General features: G+C 41.6%; 1 protein-coding gene across 1 annotated transcript in view; it reads left to right on the top strand.

Moving 5' to 3' along the window:
* Window positions 1-24655, top strand: part of LOC309653887 (dihydropyrimidinase-like) — a 78277-nt gene extending 53622 nt beyond the window's left edge. Inside the window, 2 exon segments of the mRNA XM_082478650.1 lie at window positions 14106-14313; window positions 24335-24655. Of these exon segments, the coding sequence (XP_082334776.1) occupies window positions 14106-14313; window positions 24335-24451 (325 nt within the window). The 3' untranslated portion in view covers window positions 24452-24655.
* The last annotated feature ends 206 nt before the right edge of the window (window positions 24656-24861 follow it).

Genomic DNA, 24861 nt, shown 5'->3' with positions numbered 1-24861 from the left:
CTGGAACCTTCCCAGTTTTCCCATAGCACTGAAAGTCTCATGTCCAGACAAATCCTCAATGACTGCTTGTCACCTGGGAGAATACTTTTGGTCAAAGGTGACTAGCCTATGAGCTCTGCCCACACCTGGTCACCCTGGGATCTCAGAGTTTCAATCTTGCATCCGGGCTCATCAGTTGGGAAACCTTGATTAAATAGTATTTTAGGGTTATGAGTGGGCAGGATGGGTTGGAGTCTGGAAGCATGGTCAGGAGGCTATTGGTGGAGTCTGGCTTGAGGGGATAAGGCCTCAAACAAGATGATGGCAAGGAAAATGGGGGGAAAAAATTGGTTTAAGACATTTTTCCCCCAGGGAGGAAAAGTTCTCCTAACAACCAGGAGAAAGATTGAAAATTGAATGAGGTAAAGGAGTCAGAAATGACTTCAAAACAACTGCAGCTTTGTTCATTTATGACCCAAGCATTTATTGAGTGCCAACTGGGTGCAAAATATCATACTCAGAGTTGAGTGAGAAATGTGTTCCCCTTATATAACTTAGGACCTGATTGGACACATTAAATAAAATTTTTTTAAAAACTCTTCAAATAACTATAATATAAGGTAAAAGGTCAGGGTGTGTGGCACAGTAGTTAAGGGGCATGGGATTCAGAGCAGAAGTGGGTCACTAGATTCAAATCTCAAATACTAGCTGCATGACCTTGGACAAGTTACCTTTTCAATTCTCAGTTTCCCCTCAGACCCACAGTAATGTAGATATGCTAATCATAGTGCCAAGCTCTGGGCCTTGTTGGAAGGAGATAATACCTTCAACGTGGTGCATGGCATATGGTAAAACTTTAAGCAACATTAATATCATTATCATTATCACATACAAAGTGGTAAGACACGAGAGATTTACTACCTAGCAGGGAGGTGTCAAAGTAAATGACTTTTTTTTTTTTTTAATAATTAATTAATTTATTTATTTATTATTTTTGGCTGTGTTGGGTCTTCGTTTCTGTGCGAGGGCTTTCTCTAGTTGTGGCAAGCGGGGACCACTCTTCATCGCGGTGCGCAGGCCTCTCACTGTCGCGGCCTCTCTTGTTGCGGAGCACAGCCTCCAGACACTCAGGCTCAGCAATTGTGGCTCACGGGCCTAGTCGCTCCGCGGCATGTGGGATCTTCCCAGACCAGGGCTCGAACCCGTGTCCCCTGCAATGGCAGGCAGACTCTCAACCACTGCGCCACCAGGGAAGCCCTAAATGACTTTTATAAAGTGAGAACCTATAGAAAAAAAAAAAAAAAAAGCTTAGACGAATCAACAATAGTTCCAGAATTCCAGTTTGTTTTGTCAATCATAGTTTCACTCCTGTTTATGCATATCCACTTCTGCACATTTAGTTTGCGATTGGCGTGTCAGTGGGGTGCAGTTGTACCTGCAATTTAGGTAAAATGCCCCTTAGATGTCACATTGCAAAGGGCCATTAATCAGTGTTGGATGTCTGACCCTGTGGGGCAGTGGTCTCCAGAGAAAGGTCTCTATCTAATTTCTTTATTTTAGTTATAACTTGGATTACTTTTTACAGTTTTAAATTTTTTTTTTTCCTTTTGCTATTTTAAATCCAAATTTTTGATTATTTCTATTGGATGAGTTACTAAGAGCAGAATTACTATATCAAAGGGTATATGCATTTAAGGGTTCTCTGCGTATGTGGTTACCTCCTCATGGTTCCTCACCAACTCTGGGTACAATCTTTTTTTTTTCCCTTTGATTTTTGTTACTTTTGCAGGTAAAAATTTTTACCTTTCAGCTACAAATTGCATATATTTGAGCACTAAGGAAGTTGAATATTTTTCCATGTTTATTAGTCATTGGGTCTTTTTCCTTATGAAGAAATATCGGTTCATGTCCTTTGTTCATTTTTCATTTGGTAAAGTGTTATTATTTGTCTCTTCATTTAAAGGGGTCTGTCTTATTTCTTGCAAACTCCCCAGGTTCTTTTGAGAAATAAATGCTATAGTTACATGAAAGTGTTTTGCATAAACTGTAAGGACCTATATGCATGTTATTATTATTGAAAAATTGACCTTGTTCATATGTTAGAGTCATATTTATAACAAAGAGGTCCTTGCAAATTCAGAAATAGACTTGACTAGAGTGTGAGGTCAGTTCCCGTCGGGATTTTTGTCTGTTTTATTCACTGCTGCATCCCCAGTGCCTAGAACAGTGTGTGGCATGGAGTAGTGATCAATAAATACATGTTAAATGAATGGAATATGAGATAAACACATAGATGGATAGAGATTTTCTACAATGTTCCACCAAGTTGACTTCATTTCATTTTCTTTTTTGCCTCAAGCTGGAAGCAAATAGAGTTGTGTATGGCTGGTAGGTCAGAGCTGTGAAATAGTGTTCTTATCATTCTGGACTTAGGAAGCTCATTTCTTAGAACCTAACTTTCTTTATGGTAACATTGTAAGCCTAATTAGTAATTCTACCTCATTTATTTAAGTGATAAACCAGAGACAAGAAGAGTTTAGTGACCCAAGCATGGCTTTCAGCAGTATGATAGAAGACCCAAGTTGTTGTTCTATTTTTATATAAGAGCATTTCTAATTCCTAAATATATGACAAGCCTCCTAGTCTGTCCATGCCTCACTTGTGGTTTCTGGCAATTATGAGAATAAATTGTACCCAAGGTCTAAAATAAAACATGACAGTATGCCTTAAAATTGATTCATTCTTTGGTTGCCTATTTTGTGGGAAAGGTTTTGCATAGAAATTTATGCTAGTGAGTTTAATCTCCTATATAGACTTAAATTCAACTACCCACAGGTGCCTGGTACCAGCTTCTTTTCTAGAGTTTCTCTGCTCTGTTTTTATCCCTAATTATCCTACCTCACATTGTTTTCCTTTTAAGGTGCTTTAGTGTTTCTGGAAGAAGATGGGGTAAAATTTCATATAAATGTGCATTTTGCTCCAGACTCATGTTCTGGATGGATCACTTACAGTGGGAGGCAATACATGATGGTTAAGTGCTTTGTTTTTGAGGCACACAGAACCTTATTTATGATCTTAGGTGAGTTACTCAGCTTCCCTGAGCCTCAATTTCTTCATTTATAAAATAGGTATTTAAAAAACCCTGCTTCCATTGGATTGTAAGGATTAAATAAAATAATGTGTGAAAAGATGTTAGCATAGGGTTTGACAAATAAGCAAGCAGGAAATAGAGGCTGCAACTGAATATTATTATTTATTATTGTCATGTTCATCATAGATGGCTGGGCCATGGCTCTTAGCCACTGAGGTGCTATTAGCAAATGTAAGAAAAGCAAGTGAAAATGTCAAAGCAAGAGACAAGGAAAGAGAGATAGATGCCTGCAAGGAACAATCCCAGAAGCACCCCATCCAGGATATATCAGTCAGGGTTCAAACAGAGAAGTGGAACCACCTGGAGATACAGATATCGATACAGATACAGATGTATACACACATGCATATATACATATATGTGTATGTGTAGATATATGTGCACATGTATATATACATAGGTATACACATACATGTATGTATATATGATTTGACCTTTCACAACTGTAGGAGCTGGTTGATCAGTGTCTGCAAGGCTGCTGTCTTTGCATCTGATGCTGGAGCTTGAAGTCCAGCGGTCAGGCCATCGGGAGGGGAAGATGGAGGTCCAGTGGGAAGTGCAGAGACAAGGTGGAACCACAAGCGCAAGCTGGGCCCGACAGGGTGGACGGAGTGACACCAGTGCCTGTTCTTGTTGCCTCTGCCCTTGCTGGTGTGGCGTGGATGTCAAACTTTGGTCATGGGCCCAAACACACACTGGGCCCAGGCTCAGCCCCAGTGGCTCCTCACGCCAGATGAGCCCACAGATAATTGGAGCTGCACATTGGCCGCTGCTTCACTTCCACCCTCTGAGGCCTGGGTGTCATTATCCACGTGGTTATCTGTTTTGAGGTGAAGACACTGAGGGGTACAGAGAGGTTATTCATTTGCTTCAAATCACACAGCTGCAGAGGGCAGAGCTGGGATCCAGAGCAGGCCTGGTTGACTTGTTGACTAATCTCTTAAACACTGCAAAGTTACAGCTGCCCCAAAAGGCAGGGAAGGAAGGCATACCTACCGCCCAGCGGTTAACATGTGGTCTCTGGTAACCTTTTTAATGAGTGAAGAATGTAGTGCTTTCATCCTTGGAGCAGGGGGTGCTCACGGATGGTGGAGTGTGGTGAAGGAGGGTGGAATGGGGGTTCAGCCTGCCCGTGTTTATTTCCTCCCGACCGCATACTTCCTGTTTAACTCGGACAATTTACTCAACCCCTCTCAGTCTCCATTTCCTCGTCTGTTAAATGGAGATAATGAGTGCTTGAGAGATTAGGTGAGGCGTGCACATGGAAGAACCCAGAATATAGCTTAATGGACATTGACCACACCTGGAACTTGCTGGGCCCCTAATTGAAGTGACTTGGAAATAGAATCATGTGACGTTCTGTTTGCCTCATCACTTTCTCGGGAATGCTGGAGGCCAGGGCTCTGTTCTTAGGATTGCGAAGCCGGAAATTCTCTCTGACTTTTGAGGAGGTGCTGTAGCCCATCCTGGTGGATTTCACACAGTTCATTGGCCGCCTGTGTCCACGGATCTCTTTCCTGGCCGCAGACTTTGCTCTTGTTCTTCACTAACACACCTCACTCCCGATTGTCACGAAGTTATTTTCCAGTGTCAAACTACATTTCATCTGCCAGCATTTCTGCTCACTACCTCTTTTTATTTTCCTCAGCAGGGATGGAAGGAAAATAGGTCATCTTTTTCGTTTCAAAAAAAAAGAGTAAAGTTTAGAAGTGCCCCAGACATTTACGTGATCCAGCGTTCTCTTTTCCATCCCTTTATTGAGAACCCTACTGACTTCCCTTTATAGTCCAGTAAGTCTTCTTTCTTCCTGAAATATGGTATTAGAGCTGAACATAATCATAAATACCTGGCCGACTCTGGTTTGCAAGAAGGATAGTGTGTGAATTTTACCCATTGTATTCCTGTGTAGAAAACGCACATCTTTTTCTGCCCAAGTTGTGCCCCTAGATAGTCTGTCAAACAATGTCATCTTGCCAAGGGCAAGGCAGCCTCCCAGGAAGGGTGACAATGTAATTACAAGACCAAGTCCACACCCCATCCCAGAAAGTGATTTCTAACTCTTACCAATATGTTAGGCCAACAACCTCACCTTCCGAAAGCTAATAATCATACCTCACCTATAAGAACTTATCTGTTTAATATTCATAGGACATACATCCTAGTATCATGCTAGCTTTTGCTGATTCCCATTCAGCTCCTCTTCCTTCAAGACACTAAATTATTTTTAATTCCCCACTTTCTGAAAACTAGTATATAGAACATGAAATATTTATGTTAAGTAGTAATGTCAAAATTTGCTAATAACTTATTTTTAGATAAACAAATATGTATCTAAAATGCCTTCTATTTGCTCAGTGCTGTGCAAGGCACAGGGGGTGAAAGATGTGAGACCTATTTCCAAGGTCAACTTTCTAGAATCTAAATCCAGTTTATCTAACCATGGTCTGCACCACCATCCATGACCTGGATGACATAACTCCAAGGACGAAATAGCCGGCTTGCCCGATGGGTTTATTTCTTTAAGTCAGTGCTTGGGCAGCATTATTATGAACCTGTATTAAGTGTTTTGTTGTCCATGTAGCACCAGTAGAGTTCCAAGTTATTGTCCAATTTAGATTTAATAATGTGGCTGAAGCAGTTCCCATTTTCTCTTCTGTGGGAGGCGGTGCAGAAGTCTGCATCGAGGATGGAAGATTGATGGGTGCAGTGAGCAGCAACTTTGCTTAATAATGAGAATGTACTTGAAGTAGCACCACTTAGCATTTCCAGAGATGTGGTTGCTTTGCTCCCCATTTATATAACTTGTCACATCCAAGAAATTGACAGAAGAAGTAGTCTGAAATAGACAGTGGGAGCACACGTCAAAAAAATATTTTCCATCATGATCACATGGAGAATGACCAATTTCAGTTTAAGGAATTTTTAATAGCATCCTAAATCCCTTGCCGCTAAACAGAAGACAGACTAAGAAACACTAGGAAGTAAGGAACGAGCTGCTTCCCATTTGTTTTCTGGTGGATGAAGAATGTTTTCACTGACTGCATGCTTTCCAAGTAGCTTCTCATAGAGCTTTCAAGGGGCAACACTGTCTAGTGGTTAAGAGCCCAACCTTTTATCTCATCTGAGCTGCATGAACTTACTAGCTGTGTAACATGGGGTGAGTTATTCACCTTTTTGTGTCTCATCATCCTTGTCTATTGCATGGTGCTGTTGGGAAGCTTTAAATGGTTACTATTCCTTCATGTTGAATATACAAGATGTCATATAACACAGTGTAGAGAGATGAGGTATATTTTTAAAGAAGCCACTAATAGACCTGATATGATTCTTTCAACCTTTTTTTTGGTTCTCATGGCAACCTGGTAAGGATCCATCCATGCCATGGACAAAGTGGCTGAGTTGGAGGCAGTATAACAAAATACCTAAACAAGTCATTTCTCTGGGGTCAGGAAGACCCACATTGTTTTAAGAAATTATCTTCCTTTCCCCAGTGTTCTCTTTGAATGCACACGGGCAGTCTCCCACAGGCTATTTTGCTTCAGTGATTTTCTCATCTGTAAGAGCACGCAGCTCTTTGATAGGAAGCTATTTGCAAAGGGACAGAATGTTTTTCTGCAGCTGTGATGTGAGTGGTATCAAAGTTATTGACACAGTGAAAAATAGCTTAATGTTATCTTCAAGGCTTCCGCTTTCCTGTCGGCTTGAGCCTTGGAGATGTGTATAATTGGGACTCAGTAAGACAACCTTGACACCCCTCTGCAGAGAAATGTGCCCGTTTGATACAGGCTCAAAGCGAGTTTGACAAAGAGCAGCTTTTCCCTTGGGGCAGGGTGACCACGGAGAATCTGCTAATGAAGAGTTAATGGCCCAGGAACCCCAGCTTCACTTACCAGACGGGAAGGCTTTAATCATTCCTATCCTTCCTGTCACCACCAGGACAGGCCAACAGCCTAGCCATCCAGTCAGTAATTAGAGAGAAGGTATTTCTCTACTCTCCTGAGCTGACTGTCATATTGTTAAATTTGAAAACTATTTGATGATGAATCTCACAGCTCTTTGGTTTGACTGATGAGTGGAATCAGAGCACCGCCCCACATTCGCATCTGTTCTGTGGACAGATTTGGTGGAAAATAGTTTCTGGTTTCTTTTTGAGTCGCAGACCTTTTGACCTGTGCCTTGGAGACATCCATGGGCTCTTCATTACAGGAATTACTCTCCAGAGGACAAGGTCTTCATCAGTCAGCATCTTTGGTTGCAAACCATAGCAACTAACTCCCACGCAGATGAGCAAAACCACACTCTGTGGGAAGGCCATGGGGTGCCCACAGATCAAAGGAATAGTCAGTGCTCCAGACTTTGAAAGGACAGAGTCCAAGGCAGCCCTGGACAGCCTGCAGCAGAATTGCTCTGTGTTCAGGGATGCACCCTCCAATCCCTTAAAAAAACATTTCTTTTTGTCATTCTACCAAAGATTCAAATTCCCGGGAAACAATGCAGTTCCCCCTCTCTTGGCTAGGGAAGAATAGGGCACCATGCCTAACCATCTTGCCAGATATCTCCAATGGGGGAGAGATGTTTCTTAAAGAAAAACTGGGGGAATGCTGAAACCAGAAGAAGGGAGAGTGTATGCTAAGGGATGGAACTACAGAGCTTGCTACACTGCATCCCTCAGAATAGGATCACGTGTGTGGCTGAAATGCACTACAAAGCTCCATGTCACCTGCTCCAATTTATCTCACAGTGTTGCTGAACCTTAGGACGGTGACCTGTTAGCCCATTGACTGAATCCCTTCTAGTTAGAGCCCAGACGTGTGTTCTGCTTTCTTCTAAGATGGTTGAAAGAAAAAGATGGATCAGGCAGGGTTCTTAGCTGCAACCAAGAGAAATCTGCGCTAGGTGGTTAAACAAAAGAGGAATGTACTAAAAGAACTGGGTGACTCAGAGGATCTCCAAGAGGGCCAGAAGACCAGGCTGAGAGGCTGTGTAGCCAGGGCCAATGCCCCAGGCCTACCATAGGGCAGTAGAGAGCCCCAGCGCTGCCCCTGGGCTCAGTTGCCATGGATCGCTTCACTGAGGTGGGGCTTGGACCCTAGTGCTGAACCCCTGTCACAGCTGGCCTGAAAAACAGGATTGACCCATCTCTACCTTCACCAACATGGATCCTGCAGCACCTGCTTCCTGAGTCACCAGCTTGCCCTGCAAAGTACGGTGCTGGGGCACCATTTTGGAGGAGACCAGGCGACATGACCGGGCCCCAGCTGCAGAGGGGCCTGGGAAGGCATGTTCTGGCTTCTGCCTTAGAACAGAAGGCCTCTGCCTTGGAGGAAGCATGTTCAAAGGAACAGCAAGTGTCCTTAGAAAGGCAGTTGTGTGACTTTGAACTTGTGTTCATTCCACTAATGGACCACATCTCCCATACAGCACTAGTAATGAATAGATGTTAAATACATTTTGTAATAATTTTATAAACCTTATGATGATATTGCATTCTATTTTTTGTTGAAAACAAATATTGAAAATGTACCACACTTTTTTTCATCTTCTTATGACGGGGTTACAGATACACCAGTATGCTCAAAAAGTGGCAGTGATTCCAACCTGTCAGAGGTTCCTTCAATATCAAGCTGTATGAACCTTGGGCAAACTCTTACACAGCTGTATTTGAGCATTACCATCCAGGACATGGTGTAATAGTACTTAGCTGCGGACTTAATCGTGTTGATAATATTGGTATTGCTAAGTATTTTTAGGTATCAATAAACAAATGTTTCATCTAACTGGATAAGATACAACTAAGAATGATAATTATAACAATGTTCCTTTATTTATTTATTTATTTATTACTAATGAGCTTGTACAGTTCACCAGAAATGCTAAGTACACAGCAGAACTTTAGGACTGGATGTTTACATTCCATGTAAGTCAGTGTTCTGTTATTTCCAAAACACTGTAATTATCAAGAGATCATTACAATTGGTTCAGATAATGCTACAACACAGAGGAAAATGCAAGGTTTTGCCGTGGGTTGTCAGGGTCAGCTTCTAGGAACCAGAAGCTGGCCCTTCCCTTCCCTTTCCTTCCCTTCCCTTCCCTTCCCTTCCCTTCCCTTCCCTTCCCTTCCCTTCCCTTCCCTTCCCTTCCCTTCCCTTTCGTTTCTGTTTCATTTCCTTTCTTTTCTCTTCTGTTTTCTTCTCTTCTTTTCTTTTCCAGCTTTATTGAGATATGATTGACATGGGACCAGGATTTTTTAGCAGAGTCTTGGGGCAGGGAGGGGGCATATCTGAGCAGTGAGAAGGGCACCCAGGGAAAAGGAAGACTCAGAAGTGTGGAAGTTCCTAAAGAACTGGAGACTCGCAGCTCTGGCTGGAAGGAAAAAGTTGGGTGAGGAATGACACCCTGTCAGACACCTTCCAATGTGAAAGTGGAAGCACATTCTTTTTGCTGCTGGTGATAATGCCGAGAATTTACATTTTGTGTTAATTTGACCTCATTGACATAATACCTTATTATAGAGAATCACTTAGATGTTGCCTAATTGCCTTCTTTCTCTTGCTAACCCCAATGCTGAGAAAGTCAAAAAAATGGCCTTTGTTTTGGCTGCGGCAGAGAAATCTGATTTGATATTTTGTTGTCACAGATCTTTTGCTTTCATATTTATTTGTTTTTTCCTAGGCCACCCAAGCACTTTAATTTGTATATTTCCTTTTGCATTTGTCCACATGCATATGTATTTTCCCATGCTTTCTGTAACTTTTTTTCCATTTAAATTATATAATTATCATTTTCTTTGCTTCCCCAGTGTATTCTTATTTCTAGTCTTTCACAGAAGCCCAATGTTCCATTGAGTAATCACTGGGAAATTGTTATGCTTCAGTTTTTCAAAAGTTTAGGTATCGTAATGGCAATTTTTGTGTATAGAACTTATTTCTTCTGTTAGATTATTTTCCTAACAGCATCTGTAACTCTTAACTTCCTGCTTGGAAAAATAAAGTTTTATGTCTTAGGGTTTTCCCTTTTTTGCCTCCCATTCTTGTATGTAAATAACCATTTCAGCATGAATTATTATGCATTTTACTTTCTCTGTATAGCAGCCTTACTAATACATCTGTCCAGACATGCTTATATAACACTGTACAGTATAAGCCCAAGAGCTTCTGCCATCAGTGTAACTGTGATATGCAGGAAAGCAGTAGCCCAGACTATGGAAGTATCGAAGAGAGATTGTGATGGTCATAAAACGACACTCTAGCCTGAAGGTCTAAATCTCCTCTATGTTGTTTCCTAGATTTATTTTCTTTAAGTTTGTATCTTTCATCACCAACTCATAACTTATCATAACTCATTCTATACCTAGTAACCCTTTAACTATTTTATTCATTTTCCTACTTTAATGACATTACTTACTATTTGATCAGTACTCTTCCCTCCTCCTTAGTGTTTGAAATGATTGTTGTTGTATTTGTACCTGCCTCCTATTTGTTAACCTTTTAAATGTTTCTCTGTACCAGTAAGTTGGTTCCTAAGGATACTGAAAGCTCTTTTTGTGCAGCATACACTGGCCATGGGACCCAGTGATGCCACTCATGGGAATTTACACTAAGAAAAGCGTTCACACCAAACATATACATGAATCTTTATAATATCTGTATTCATAATCATCAAAAACTGGAAACAACCCAAATGTCCTTCAGTAGGTGAATGGATAAACACTCTGTGGTGTATTCATACATTGGAATACTACTCAGCAATTAAAAAGGAATGACCTATTGATACACACAACAACTTGGATAAATCTCAAAATAGTTATGCCAAATGAAAGAAGTCAGCTTCAAAAGGTTACATACTCTATGATTCCATTTACATGACATTCTTGAAAAGAGACTACTCTGGAGATAGAGAACAGATCAAGGATTTCCAGGAGTTATGCGTGGGGGGAGGTTATGACTACACAGGGATGGTATGAGTTTTGGGGGGCGATGGAACTGTTTGTGTCCTGAATGTTGTGAGGATAACAAATCTATCCAGGGGTCAACAGTCATAGAACTAACACTAAAAATGTAAATTTTATTGTATGTTAACTTAAAAAATATGAAAAGATTCCCGTTTCATCGAAGTAGTCGTAGGTCCTTTGACAAGTTATTTAACCTCTCTAAATCTCAATTTATTTACTTGTCAAGTGTAGAAAATACTCTCTACCTTGAAGAGGTGTCATAAAGATGAACTAGAATGTCATAAAGTATCTACCTGACATACAGGAAAATCTTCTTTTTCTTTTCCATGCTGGTATTTCTCATTGGGAGCAGATTCTTTTTCATGATTACTATTACCTGGGCTTTTTTACAGTTATTTGTCTCTTGGGGAACAGACTGGAGGGTTTCAAGCAGAAAAGTGACCTGATCTGATGTTCATTTTTAAAATATCATTTGAGCAGCTTTGTGGGGGGGTGGTAAGGAGTGTAGGAGGGTAAGAATGGAAACATGGAGGCCAGTAAGAGGTGTTGGGGGTCGTCCAGATGAGAGATGATGGTGGCGTGGACTCGGTGGGAGCGATGGAGGGGGAGAGAAATGGGCAGGTTTGGGATTTATTTATTTTTTGGAGGTAGAACCAACAGGCTTGATGATGGTTTGAGGAGTGAGGAAAGGTGGCTGGGGGTGTCATTTACTGAGATGAGAAACTCAAGGGAGGAGCAAACTCGAGTGTGTGGGCTGGAGTCATCATGGAAAATCAAGAATTCTGTTTGGATGTGTTAAGGAGTGGAAACCAAACAGATAATTGGGTACAGGATTCTGGAACCCAGGACCAGGTCAGCGTTGTGTCGTTCATTTCCACTGGAGGCGCCACAGTGAGTCTCCCAGCTCCGCCCCTCCAGATTAGGGTTTCAGGGGAGCTTTTAGCTGCTATTCCTTTGACCTAGCCTTGGGATTTTTAGCAAAGCACTTTTCTTTAATCCATTCCTGAGAGCAAGCGCTTGTAGAAACTTCAGAGTATGCTTGTCTGATCCACTGCTGCCAGATTTTCTTTTTCCTTTTCCATTTAATGTGATTTAGGGAAAGGCGAACACCCAGTATTTCCAAATATCCAGCTTAGAAGTCATTTCATACTGTGTAAGATTGAAAAGTATTAATAAACTACTGAGAATACTGATGACTATGCAAATACATGACAAAATATGCTGAGGTTATATTCAACATATTTTGTTATTTTTATTGTCCTCAAATTTCCAGTTTTGCCACAGACAAGGGAAAGAAATTCAAGATATAATTTTCCTTTTGAAGGTATAATTTTTTCTATGTTGAATTTTTTAAAGTTTTATTTACTTTTTTATACAGCAGTTTCTTATTAGTTATCTATTTTATACATATTAGTGTATATATGTCAATCCCAATCTCCCAATTCATCCCACCACCACCACCCCTCCCACCCCCGCTTTCTCCCCTTGGTGTCCATACGTTTGTTCTCTGCATCTGTGTCTCTATTTCTGCCGTGCAAACCGGTTCATCTGTACCATTTTTCTAGATTCCACATATATGCGTTAATATATGATATTTGTTTTTCTCTTTCTGACTTACTTCACTCTGTATGACAGTCTCTAGGTCCATCCACGTCTCTACAAATGACCCAATTTCGTTCCTTTTTATGGCTGAGTAATATTCCATTGTATATATGTACCACATCTTCTTTATCGTCTGTCAATGGGCATTTAGGTTGCTTCCATAACCTGACTATTGTAAATAGTGCTGCATTGAACATTGGGGCGCATGTGTCTTTTGGAATTATGGTTTTCTCTGGGTATATGCCCGGTAGTGGGATAAGCATCATAAGAGACTACTACAAGCAACTCTATGCCAATAAAATGGACAACCTGGAAGAAATGGACAAATTCTTAGAAAGGTATAACCTTCCAAGACTGAACCAGGAAGAAATAGAAAGTATGAACAGACCAATCACAAGTAACAAAATTGAAAATGTGATTAAAAATCTTCCAACAAACAAAAGTCCAGGACCAGATGACTTCACAGGTGAATTCTATCAAACATTTAGAGAAGAGCTAACACCCATCCTTCTCAAACTCTTCCAAAAAATTGCAGAGGAAGGAACACTCCCAAACTCATTCTACAAGACCACCATCACCCTGATACCAAAACCAGACAAAGATACTACAAAAAAAGAAAATTACTGACCAGTATCACTGATGAATATAGAAGCAAAAATCCTCAACAAAATACTAGCAAACAGAATCCAACAACACATTAAAAGGATCATACACCATGATCAAGTGGGATTTATCCCAAGGATGCAAGGATTCTTCAATATACGCAAATCAGTCAATGTGATACACCACATTAACAAATTGAAGAATAAATACCATATGATCATCTCAATAGATGCAGGAAAAGCTTTCGACAAAATTCAATACCTATTTATGATAAAAAAAAAACTCTCCAGAGAGTGGGCATAGAGGGAACCTACCTCAACACAATAAAGACCATATACGATAACTACCAATTAACGATTGCCTCTGGGAAGGGAGGGACAGGGATGGAATTTGAGGGACAGGGAGGTATTGAGGAAACCTCCACTGTGTCTGCAAAAGTTAAAATTGTGTGGAGTGGGTATTGAGTCAGTGTGTTCATCATACTAATCTATGTTTGAAATATTTTATAATTAATATTTTGTTCTTTAAACATATACATAAAAATAACTTAAAATTATAAACGAGAGACAATGCCCTTCTTCCACTCGCTCCATCCTTATTAACCACCGTAAAGAGTGATCTACTGGGTTTTTCTCTCAGAAAATGTAATTACTTTGCAATAAAATGTTAATGCTATGTTCTATCCTTAAAGTCACTTGTTCCAGTGATAAAGCTATGGCTTAATAGAGTTGCTAAATTTTCTTCTAAGTCATTCTTTTAATATTTCATATTTATCAAATGAGCTGGTAATGATCGGGAACATCTTTGTTTTTACGTCAGGACCATTTCGGCAAAAACTCATCATCAGGCTGTTAACTTCAACATCTTTGAGGGCATGGTGTGCCATGGGGTGCCCCTGGTGACTATTTCAAGAGGCAAAGTGGTGTATGAAGCTGGAGTTTTCAATGTCACAGCAGGAGACGGGAAGTTTATTCCTCGTAAACCATTTGCTGAATATATTTACAGACGGATCAAGCAGCAGGACCAGGTGAGTTGGGGCTAAGTGGGCTGTTAACACGGGCTGGATTGTCACTTGCTCCTGGATGCTGGTGATGGCGTTGTCACATACAATTGGTTAACATATTCACAGGGTGTTAGAAGAGGTTATGAACAAATACAGCTGTCAAAGAAAAAAGTCATTATTGGATGGATGCAGTTTCTTTTGAAGATTGGTGTCTATCAGGTTTCCTAATGGACCAAGTCAGGTTTTCCCAGGCAAGTGTAGGGCCCCTGTGGGCCTTTTGACAATTGCTGTTAGTCAGAGTCCTGTGAGAAGCAGCCATCCAGATGGATAAAGGTGTGACTTTTTTAAACACCTGGGAGAGAAAATGGGTGGGAGCCCGGGAAAGGCTGGGAGAGCCCTCAGCCTGCAGTTCAAGCCTGGCCCCAGTGAAGGAGAGAGGGAGAAAAGCAAGTGGTGGAAACATCCTAGAGTACTATACAGACCAAGAAAGGTTGAGCAAGGCCTACAAGCAGCCCTTGAGCCATCTCCTGCATCCAGCCACGTGGCGTGCTGTCATTGGCTGAGAACAGCAGTGGGAGGCATGTCCTCAAACGGACAAAAGGATGGAGTTCGAACTCAACTACTGTCCCTTGAAACATCAAGCTCCCTGTCGTTGAAGGTCTGCAAGGTGTATTCTAATGACCACCAGAGCAATGGCGGAGTTTGAGGTCAAGGTAAATATGAATTCTACCTTGGCTTCCCTTTTCCTAGCTGTGTGGCCAAGAGCAAGTTTCTCTATCATCCTTGGTCTGTTTCCTCATCTGGAAAATGACAACAGTGTGTTCTCCCCAACAGATTGCAAGAGTCAAATGAGATTTTAAAACGTAAGGCACCAGTAGGAGGTCAATAAACATCAGTTCAGTCTCTTTGCTTTCCGCCTTTGATGACCGAATTTATAATAAAGGCCTCCAAGTCTTTGTTATAATCCAGTTGTTAAAAAAGAGGTGTTTGTTCTTTTAATATGTCTTGCATTTTCCAGTGTTTGTTTAGCTCATGCAGTGTTTTAAACAGTTTTAAAAATTCACTTCACTACATACAGTAATATATCAGAATTTTCAGACTAAAACCATCTAAATTGCTGGGTTTGGAGAGAGGCGGGGCACCGTGTGCCCTCAATCCCACATGGTAAGAACAGGCCGGAGCTGGATGGCCAAGCCCTACAGAGGCAGCCTTTCTGATTTTCACCTACAGGCTTCACTCATTAATGTTCCCAAACCGGCTGTGTAGCCATTAGAATTTGTAACCCTTGGGTTAGTTCTAAGGCTTCTGTGTCTTCTTTCCATTTTAAAATATACTTCTCTTTTTCCAAAGTTCTCTGGCTGTTTTCCGATTCATTTCGTTTGGGTCTTGTAGTCTCTGATTTCTCCTCTAATGTCTTGTGAAAATTTTTTGCTTGTGGATTCTCAGAGTTTGTTAGATAAGATTCATCCTTTTTAACCACTTCCTAAAGCTTTGATTAAGTAAACAAGTGCTCTAGAATGCTTTAAATTCTCAGGATGCCACAATTCTTTATATACTGTATTTCAGTCAAAATATTTAAGGTTGCAATTTATTTTGCTGGGAGTTAATTTGTAAATATTGACACTGACAGGTGACAGGTAGGTAGAGGCTATAAGGTTTCCATGTATTTCTAAACATCACATGGTAAATAACAGCAATACTAACATTTACTGAGCTTTTACTGAAGGCAAGGCACAATGCTAGGGGCTCTGTCACTGTAACAACCCTGTGAGCGAGGGAGTATTATTTTCCCCACTTTAAGTATTAGGAAACTGAAGCTTAAGGAAATTAAACAACTTGGTCATGTCACATAGCTAGTATATGGCAGGACCAAAACATCAACTCCGGTTATCTGACTACAAAAGCTGTATGCTTAAGCAATAAACCATATAACGTAAACCATAAAGATTGAGTTAAATGAGTTAATGGGAGATAAGTTATTCTGAACTAGGTTTGGGGAAAAAATCTAAATGAGAGGCCTTGATGGCAGCTAGTTTATTCATGACACTTGTAGTAGTAATCCAAGGGAGGAACAGATAAGCGTTGACTTAGGAGAGATAGTACCGACAGAACTGGGTGATGAATCATGTGACACTTGAAGTGAATCCAGGACCAGCCTGCTCCAGGCTGTCAGTACCAGTTGCCCACCAGCAGGGACACTAGACTAACTGGGAACCCCTGACAGACTGTATTTAAAGGACTGACTTTGCCTAAGTCTTCCTCTTGTAGGGAAAATATGCCGAGATCACCGAATGACTGGCTTCATCAGTTCTCCTTTTCAAATTGTTGTTGGGTATTTTATTGGCAAAATTAATGCCAACATCATTTTTTAGGAGTTCACTATCAATTTTGTGAGTTATTTTAGTTTCTCAATATTTTCTTCTGATACCAACTTTTTAGGTATTCTAGTGCATTATTGTTTTTACAATAACAATAAATAATAGTTGCATTATAATATATTGTTCTGAGCACTTACTATCTGCCAGGCACTGTATTTGGTGTAATTTATATTCATTATTTTACCTAACCTGCACAACAAGCCATGTGGGAGATATTGTCATCCCCATTTTACAGAATAGGAAACTGACTCTCAGCAAGATTAAGTAACTTTACCTGGGCTGAGCGGTAAGTAAACGTAAGAGCCAGGGTGTGTGATAAGACCTTTCTGATTCCCGCTGTACATGAGACCTCTGTAGAGCAAGAAAAGAGAAGAAAATGATTGTGAAACTCAAATCATGGGGAATGCATTATTTTAAAAAGTGTTGATGTGGAAAAAGTATCAAATAAAATGAATCAAATGAGGTTGGGGGACTGTGTGGAGATGTTTCAGACCTTTTTTCTCTCCATTAGGCGAAGATAATTTCATAGAAGGAAAATATTACGCTAAAGTTAAAAAGAGTTGTTAGGAATCCTAGATTTTAAATTCACATGAGGTAATTAGAGCTCTTACTTTGGTTTTCATTTGAAATATTCAGATTTCTTTGTAAGTGAGGAGAAGAGTTTGAAGGCAAGCAGGAAAGGCCCATACCATTTCTCCTGCTCTTCTGTTATCCTTCCCAAGAAAATTAATCACTTGCCACTCTGGACTCCAAAGCACAGATTGTAGAGACACGCCAGTGTTTGTCAGTCCCAGAACTCAGCTGGTCTCCTGGCTAGAATTTTAGTTCTTTGAGGAACTTACTTTCTTATTCCCAGTACTTCCTATGTAGTAGGCGTTTGATAAATAAACAAATTGCAAATGGAAGGAGCAAAGACTATAGTTTCAGAGGTCATAGAAAGGACTTGAAATAAATTTACACAGAAGATTGCCTCTTGCCTCGTCCCAAACAGTGGGGTTGTCTGTGAACTTGATTCTTATCCACGATTTTATTACTTAGTGAAACTTGGCATCATGCTGTGCAGCTATCACTGTTAACGGATATTGTGAGGAATTTCAAAGGACAGAAATGACATTGTAATGCAATTTGACAGCTTCAGGGAATTGTTTACTTTATTTTAATAGTTAAACAGGGGATCCTTAAGGGAAAAAATTTAAATCAGAAGATGAAACCTCAAAATTTATTTGATAAATGTTACATAATAAAATACGTATTTCAATTCAATATAAAAAGTCACTTAAGGAAGAGGGTTGGGGGATTCAGGAAAGAAAAATAAAAGAGGAAGGAAAAAAAGGACATGGCCCCTCGGTATCCATAGGGTTTGGTGCTCAGTATCTGCAGATACCAAAACCCACAGCTGCTCAAGTCCCTTATACTGTTGGCCCTCTCTATCCATGTACTCAACCAGCTGTGCACATGGAGGGCCACGGTAACAGCAACTTGGGTGTTCAAGTACATTTTGAAAGAAGAAAATCAACTTACATACTACTCATTCTTTACCAAAAAAAACAAAAACAAAAACTTTTTAAACTCAAATGGTTTATTATTCCTAGAATTTTTGTTTGTTTAGGGTATTATAATTTTTACCAAAATTTGGAAGCACAGACATTCTTCAAGTCATCCCTTTTTCTCTTTTTTCAGTAATAAGCAACCCAATCTATTTTGGAAAATTAGGGTCACATTGCATTTTCTAGAGAAGCAGGGATAACTTCATGGAGTAATGCATGGTTTCAGAATACTGCTGCCAAAGCTTTTAAACTGGCTTGTGCCTTTGCAACCATAAGCATAATTTGCCTTTTAGATAAGATAAAATTAAATGGATGGCTGATCTAGTCCTTGAAACGGGTGTTCTCCATTTCCGAAATAACAGTTTGTCAATGTCTTTCTCAATGTGGTAGCTCAGAGAAAATAATTTCATATCATCAGCTGCCATGTAATTCTGATTTCCTCGGATTGATTGCTAGTAATTGCAAAAAGCGATACATATGTTGGAGCCAGCTCATTTTGGCTTATGAGAGACACTTCTATGTATCCCTTCCCAACTCCTCCTTCAGTGGTGTCAGTAGCTTGAAATCAGCCATGGTGAGAGCATTTACACAACAGAAATAGGCAAGTGCTATAAATCAGGGCTTTAGGAGTGATGAGAAAAGGGGAAGGTGGGTTGTCAACATTTACCAGTACATCACTGTATACAGGGACTTTGTTAAGTACTCTCTTTTCATGTTTTATCTAACCATTCAATGTTCATCCAGTAAATACTTATTGATGACCAATTATGTGCTGACATTGTTCTTGAGAAATAGCTCACAGGGTATTTTGAGGATTAAATGGAAACATTTGGTGGATAGTAAAACATTATCAAAGTGCAAATGTCCATGTTATAGATCACCTCTGTTGAATCTAGTGATTCATAGTCCCCTGGAGAGCTCAGTCCTGTGAGGACCTCTAAGAACCTTGAAGTTCACCAGGTACTGAATACCTACCTCTAAATTCACCAGCCAGGAATGGATTTCATTCTCAGGGAGTCGCTGCTCATTTGGACCGTTTGGTGTTAGGTCAGTGTCTGCTGTTTGGTATTTGGAAGTTCTGTTGTCTTTATCGCTATGTTAGTATCTTAGCCTCCATGATCAACATCGTATTAGTAACTTCTTGGGGTTCAGGATTCTTGTCTATGGTCTTAAAAATCTCAGAGAAATCTAGCATCCTAGCATTTTACTCTCTGCAGACAATACAGGTAAATTTTCTATCAATTTTAAGCTTCCTCTTTTCCCTGACCAGCTAACCAAAAACATTTCTGCAATCATGCGGGTATAGTGATTGCAATTAATATTTATTCATAGCACTTCATATCGCGATATAATTCTCATTTTTGTCTATAAACTCATCACCGTGACAATCATCATTAAGTACTATGAACTCAAATTGAGCTCCCATCTACCTAAGTAAACCACCAGCACCCTGCTGGGTGAGGTGCCATCCATGTTTCCTGTTTTACTTAGGATAGCCTCTCACAGTGTTTTACCCTCAAACCTTTCTATTTGATTGTGAACCCACCAAGATGGGAAGAACTGCTGGCGGGGTGTGCTCGTCTAATTTTGGCCAGCCTGTACTGGGGGAAAAAGATGTCCCCACCCAGATCAGTCTTCCAAAGGTGTGCGCTCAGGATCCTAGTCTCTTTTAGGTGCTCCTTAAGAAAGCTTTCAAGTGATTTTAGATAATGCTACCCTCAGGAGATTCTATTGCCCAATATCATCTAAAAAGTTCTAAAAAGTCCTACAGTCAAGAAATCTTTCATTTAACAAATGTTTGTTAAGGACCAGATACAATTCCATATTCCAGGTGCTGGGGATATAGGTGTAACTAAGACAGCAGTCCCTGGGCTCAAAGAGCTTTAATCCTACTTCTCTTTCAACTATAGTTTGTGGGTGCTTAAGTTCTAGTTCTGTTTGAGATGCTAATTACACCTCCCTGTGAAGAGGTCAGTTAGCCACTTGGATAAAGGAGTGCGGAAATTGGGAGGCATTGGGGCTGGACGTAAAATTTAGGAATCCTGGCATCTACATTTATTTAAAAACACAAGTCTGAGGCCACCAGAGAGACTGTAGACAGAGAAGAAAGGGGACTTGAGAAAGAGCTCTGGGGCTGCCAACCTTCAGAGGCTGAGGAGAGGTGGAGGGGAGGAGCCAGCAAAGGAGCCTGAGAAAGCTGACCAGTGAGATCAGAAGAAAAGTAGGAGAACACGGAGAAGATAAGAGACCTGCTTACTTTGTTCAACCCAGAACCCTCTGATACTTCATCCTGGTCTTCCTGTGAGCTTTATGCTGCATTAATGTCCTCTAAGAAGTGGGTATGCAGGGACTTCCCTGGTGGCGCAGTGGTTAGGAATCCGCCTGCCAATGCAGGGGACACGGGTTCGAGCCCTGGTCTGAGAAGATCCCACATGCCGTGGAGCAACTAAGCCCGTGCACCACAACTGCTGAGCCTGTGCTCTAGAGCCCACGAGCCACAACTACTGAGCCTGCATGCCACAACTATAAAGCCCGTGCGCCTAGAGCCCGTGTTCCTCAACAAGAGAAGCCACTGCAATGAGAAGCCCGCGCACCAAAACGAAGAGCAGCCCCCGCTCGCTGCAACTAGAGAAAGCCCGCATACAGCAATGAAGACCCAACGTAGCCAAAAATAAATAAATAAGTAAAAAAAAAAAAAAAAAAAAAGAAATAGGTATGCATGTAGTTGGGAAACTCAGGATGGTGTCCCTGTCATCACTGTACTCATCCTGGATACCTGGGAAAGAAGCCCACTTTGGACCCAACCACTAGGATAAGCTCTGAGCATTATACACTGGTTGCACCAGATGCTGATGCCCGTGTCAGGGCTGGGCACGTCACACTGGAGATGGAGTTTGCCATTTGCCACTAGAGAGAAGCCACGTGACTACTTTTCCTGAGAGCTGCAGGGTAAGTCTGCTTAGAAAACATGTGCAGCCAAACTCTGGAATAATGCAGGGAAGGCTTAACATTCTGCAGAACGAGTGCCGTCACCTTTCTATTTCGTCACCGTGAACATCTACTGAGGTTCTAAAATGTATATAGAGTACAGTGCCAGGGGCAATAGACAGTACAAAGATGGACAAGACCTGGGTCTAGCATTAAAGAGCTTATGTAACCACATCTAAGGATAAGAAAAGATTAGAAGGTTGAAAGTACTGCAAGGCTTGAGACCAGAACTTAAATTGTCTTTGATTCCTGTCAACTTGTCTATAAAGGGGAAGACTGTGAAGTGTGGGGCAGCAAAAGCCTCCCCAGAGAGGGTCAGTCTGTGTCTGAGGTGGCGGTGTGGGCAGGAGTGGTTAACAGCCCACAGCCATCCTGGCAGGAAATCGGTCCCTGCCCGTCCCGAGCCTCAGCAGCAGATGAAGAGGAAGGCTGTGTGCACGTGAGACCTGGCCAGTCAGGTCAGAGACATTTGACGGTCAGTGTGACCAGAGTGACCAGCCAGGCTAAGAGGGGCCTCGTGGCATTGCTAGTACAGTGACTGAGCAGCCGGAAAGGGATTCTTAGACAAGTGCAAAGGGCAGGTGCAACCTGGGGAGCAGATCAGTGCTGAAGCAGAACAAAAGAGGATGAGGGAAACTGAGTCAGCTCTGGCCAGGATAACTGACACAAAGAGGAGAGGAGCTCAACTAGAGATCTCCTTCCCACCAGCATCCTTCCACCCTTAATAGGAATTTATCAAGTATTTACTGAGTACTTGTTTTGGAGAAACAGAGCAATAGACCAACCCTGAGTCTGCTGGAGGAGATAGACAGATAATTACAGAAAATGGTAAGCACGATACTGGATGTGGCAGAGAGGTCTAAAGCTCCCTGGGCTAATGATTGCCTGGGCTGAGTTACCGAAGATCCATTGGAGATATTTAGGTTAAAAAAAAGAGGGTGGGCATGCCATGATGGTTGAAGGCATGGCCCTGGCAGAAGGATGCTTGGAAGGATGCCGATTCACCTGGTTTGAGTCACCCCTGAGCCTGCAGCTGGGTTCAGGGAAGGGATCCTCCGAGGGACCTGCCGGCTTGTGGAGCAAGCCCACCCCCTGAATGAGGAGGGGGGGGCCCGGGCTTGACGGTCCCGCTTAAATCACTGGTATTAGTCATCAGTCCCCAGGAAGGAGTCCAGGAGAGACAAACAAGTACAGATGAAAGCCACAAACAGAAAGGTTTCGAAGGAACTGTTGGAACAGGGAGATGGGGGTGCTGATGAGGGACATGCAGCACAAAGGCAGATGGCACAAATATCTGCCCACTGGTGTCACTTTCTCCAGGGGCTGCAGAAGAGGCTGATGCTTGAACTGAAATATGCCACGGGTTTTGCCGAGTGCAAATACCAACAGGAAAAGAGAAAAGCAAGACTCTTTACGTTGTCTGCAAGAGAAGGGTTGAAGGAAAGTGGAAACAAATCCTGGTTTGCTTGGATGGTCCTGAATTTTACCTGTTAATTACGTTTAGTACCCTTTACACTCTCAGAAGTGTCCCAGTTTGGATGATAAATTATATGGTCACATTAGGTTTAAGTACATACATATAGTTGGGCTTGAAAAATAAACCAGGAGAAGAAAAAACAATGAGACTAAGACCTGAAACGGGGGATGTGGTCAGAGAGTGGGGTATTAAATTAATTTAAAGTTTCAGGTGTGGATTGGCTCCAGGTAACTACAATGTCCAGGGGCTGGGTGGCAGCCAAGGGAAGTTGGTGCTTCATTACCCCGTGTCGATGTTCAAGGTGATGGCAGGATCCAGGGCGAAGGAAAGGACTGAGTCGATAGCGAGCCAAGATGCAAGTCCAGCAAAGCATCCAACCAGACACAGAAAGTGGACAGAGGCTTGGACTTGTGCACAGAGGGCAGGGGTCTTCCTAGTCACTAAGTGATCAGTGTGCTTCAAATTCCACTGTAGGGACACGGTCTCTGTCTTGTTCTCTGCTTTATCCTCTGTGCCTGGCAAAATACCTGGGGCTTGTGTGTGCTCAGTAAATATCTACTGAATGAACGAAGGAAATGCTTTGTATCTGGGAAATCTCATGTGCCTGTGAGGTAGGTTTTATTCCTTGCATTTCATAAGTGAGTGAGTAGGCTCAGAGGAGCTTATTAACTTGCCAGTTTCCTACAGCCAGTAAATGGCAAAGCTAGAATTCAAACTTAGACCTACCTTTCTCCAAAGCCCACACGGTTGATCACTACAATATATTAGTTTTGGTGGTCAAAATAAGACAGATGTACACAAACGTACACACACACATATTTATTTTTTAAGAGCTTTTATATGCTAGGCATTATTCTAAATGCTTTACATATATTTAATCCTCACAACCCCCCTATAAATTAGGAGCTATTACGATCCCCAGTTTATAGCTGAAGCACAGTTTTAAGTAACATGCCCAGGCCCTTAACCACTGTGGTTTACAATTACTTGACTTGCCAGTGAATTTGTGTCCACATTGACAAACAGTAGGATTTACTTACTTCTTATGAATCCCTTTGTTTAGAAAGTCCTGATTTCCAAAGTCTGCTCAAGCACTGAATTAACTCTAGCTGAATCCAGGGTTCTGCTACACAGTTGGCCACCAAAGAGGTATAGTTCCAGATGGGAGATTCTGTAGAAGGCTTGTTACAAGCGGGGACTATCAGGAAAATGAGGAAACACACACACAGATTGCTAGAATCTGAAACAAAAAGCTGAAAGTCTTAGGAGACGTACAACAAAGCACTCTGGGAATATAGACACCTAGAATTGAAACTACAAGAAAAGGTAGAATGTTGGCAAAGCCTGTAAGGTGGTTATAGAACAGAATGTGTGAGGCTATGGCAGAGGCCCCAGTGAAAGTTGCACTGGAAGGAATGATTGTTAGGAAGTGTTCCCTGGGCCTTTGTCTGATGCAGATCAACCCCAGTGAAAGAGTGGGGCAATGCCGGTACCCGAGGTCGCCGGGAATTTCTGTGAAAGGGCAGGGCATGGGAGGCACATGATAAATTCACAAGGCTCATTTTTGGTCTCACAATTCACTTAGGGAGCAGAACTTAGCTTTGAATTCAAGAAGTCAATAAGCCACAAGAGAAAAATGAAATGTTCTGTTTCAGACTTGCACGCCTACCCCCGTGGAGCGTGAACCCTATAAGGGAGAAGTCATCACACTGAAATCCAGAGGGACAACAGAAGACTCCACACATGGGACCAGGAAACAGGCCCCCTCCTGAACCCGGTGCTGTCAGTAAGGGATAGTGGGCAGAGAAAGTTTTCCTCCCTGACAGCATATGGAATTAGCATATCTCTTTCTTCCTTAGTGTTTAAAGAGTCCATGGTCAAGGTCAAAGACTTCAAAGTGACCTCAGACTCAAGGACAGTTCAGCCAAAGGGCAGGCTGATAAAAGACCTCTTGACGCAGAACACTTGGATGAGCCTTCCAGGTTGAAGCAGGCCTTGGGCTAGCTGGAGGTTTATTCTCTGAGGCGTCAGGAAACATTGCACAGAGGCCTAGAGAATCAAGTTTGAGCAAGAGGCTTGTAACACAGAGGGAGGCTGTTATTGAGGAAGGTTGGCACTACTTAAAACTGAGAGTGCAAGTTTATAGTCAAAATTGATAAACCGGTTAGGACTTTATCTGGAA

This window comes from Balaenoptera physalus, assembly GCF_965194825.1.
Source record: "Balaenoptera physalus genome assembly, contig: HAP1_SCAFFOLD_1385, whole genome shotgun sequence".
In the NCBI taxonomy this organism is placed as follows: Eukaryota; Metazoa; Chordata; class Mammalia; order Artiodactyla; family Balaenopteridae; genus Balaenoptera; species Balaenoptera physalus.
The sequence above is the reverse complement of the archived record's forward strand: the minus strand, read 5'-3'. Positions and strand labels throughout refer to the sequence as shown.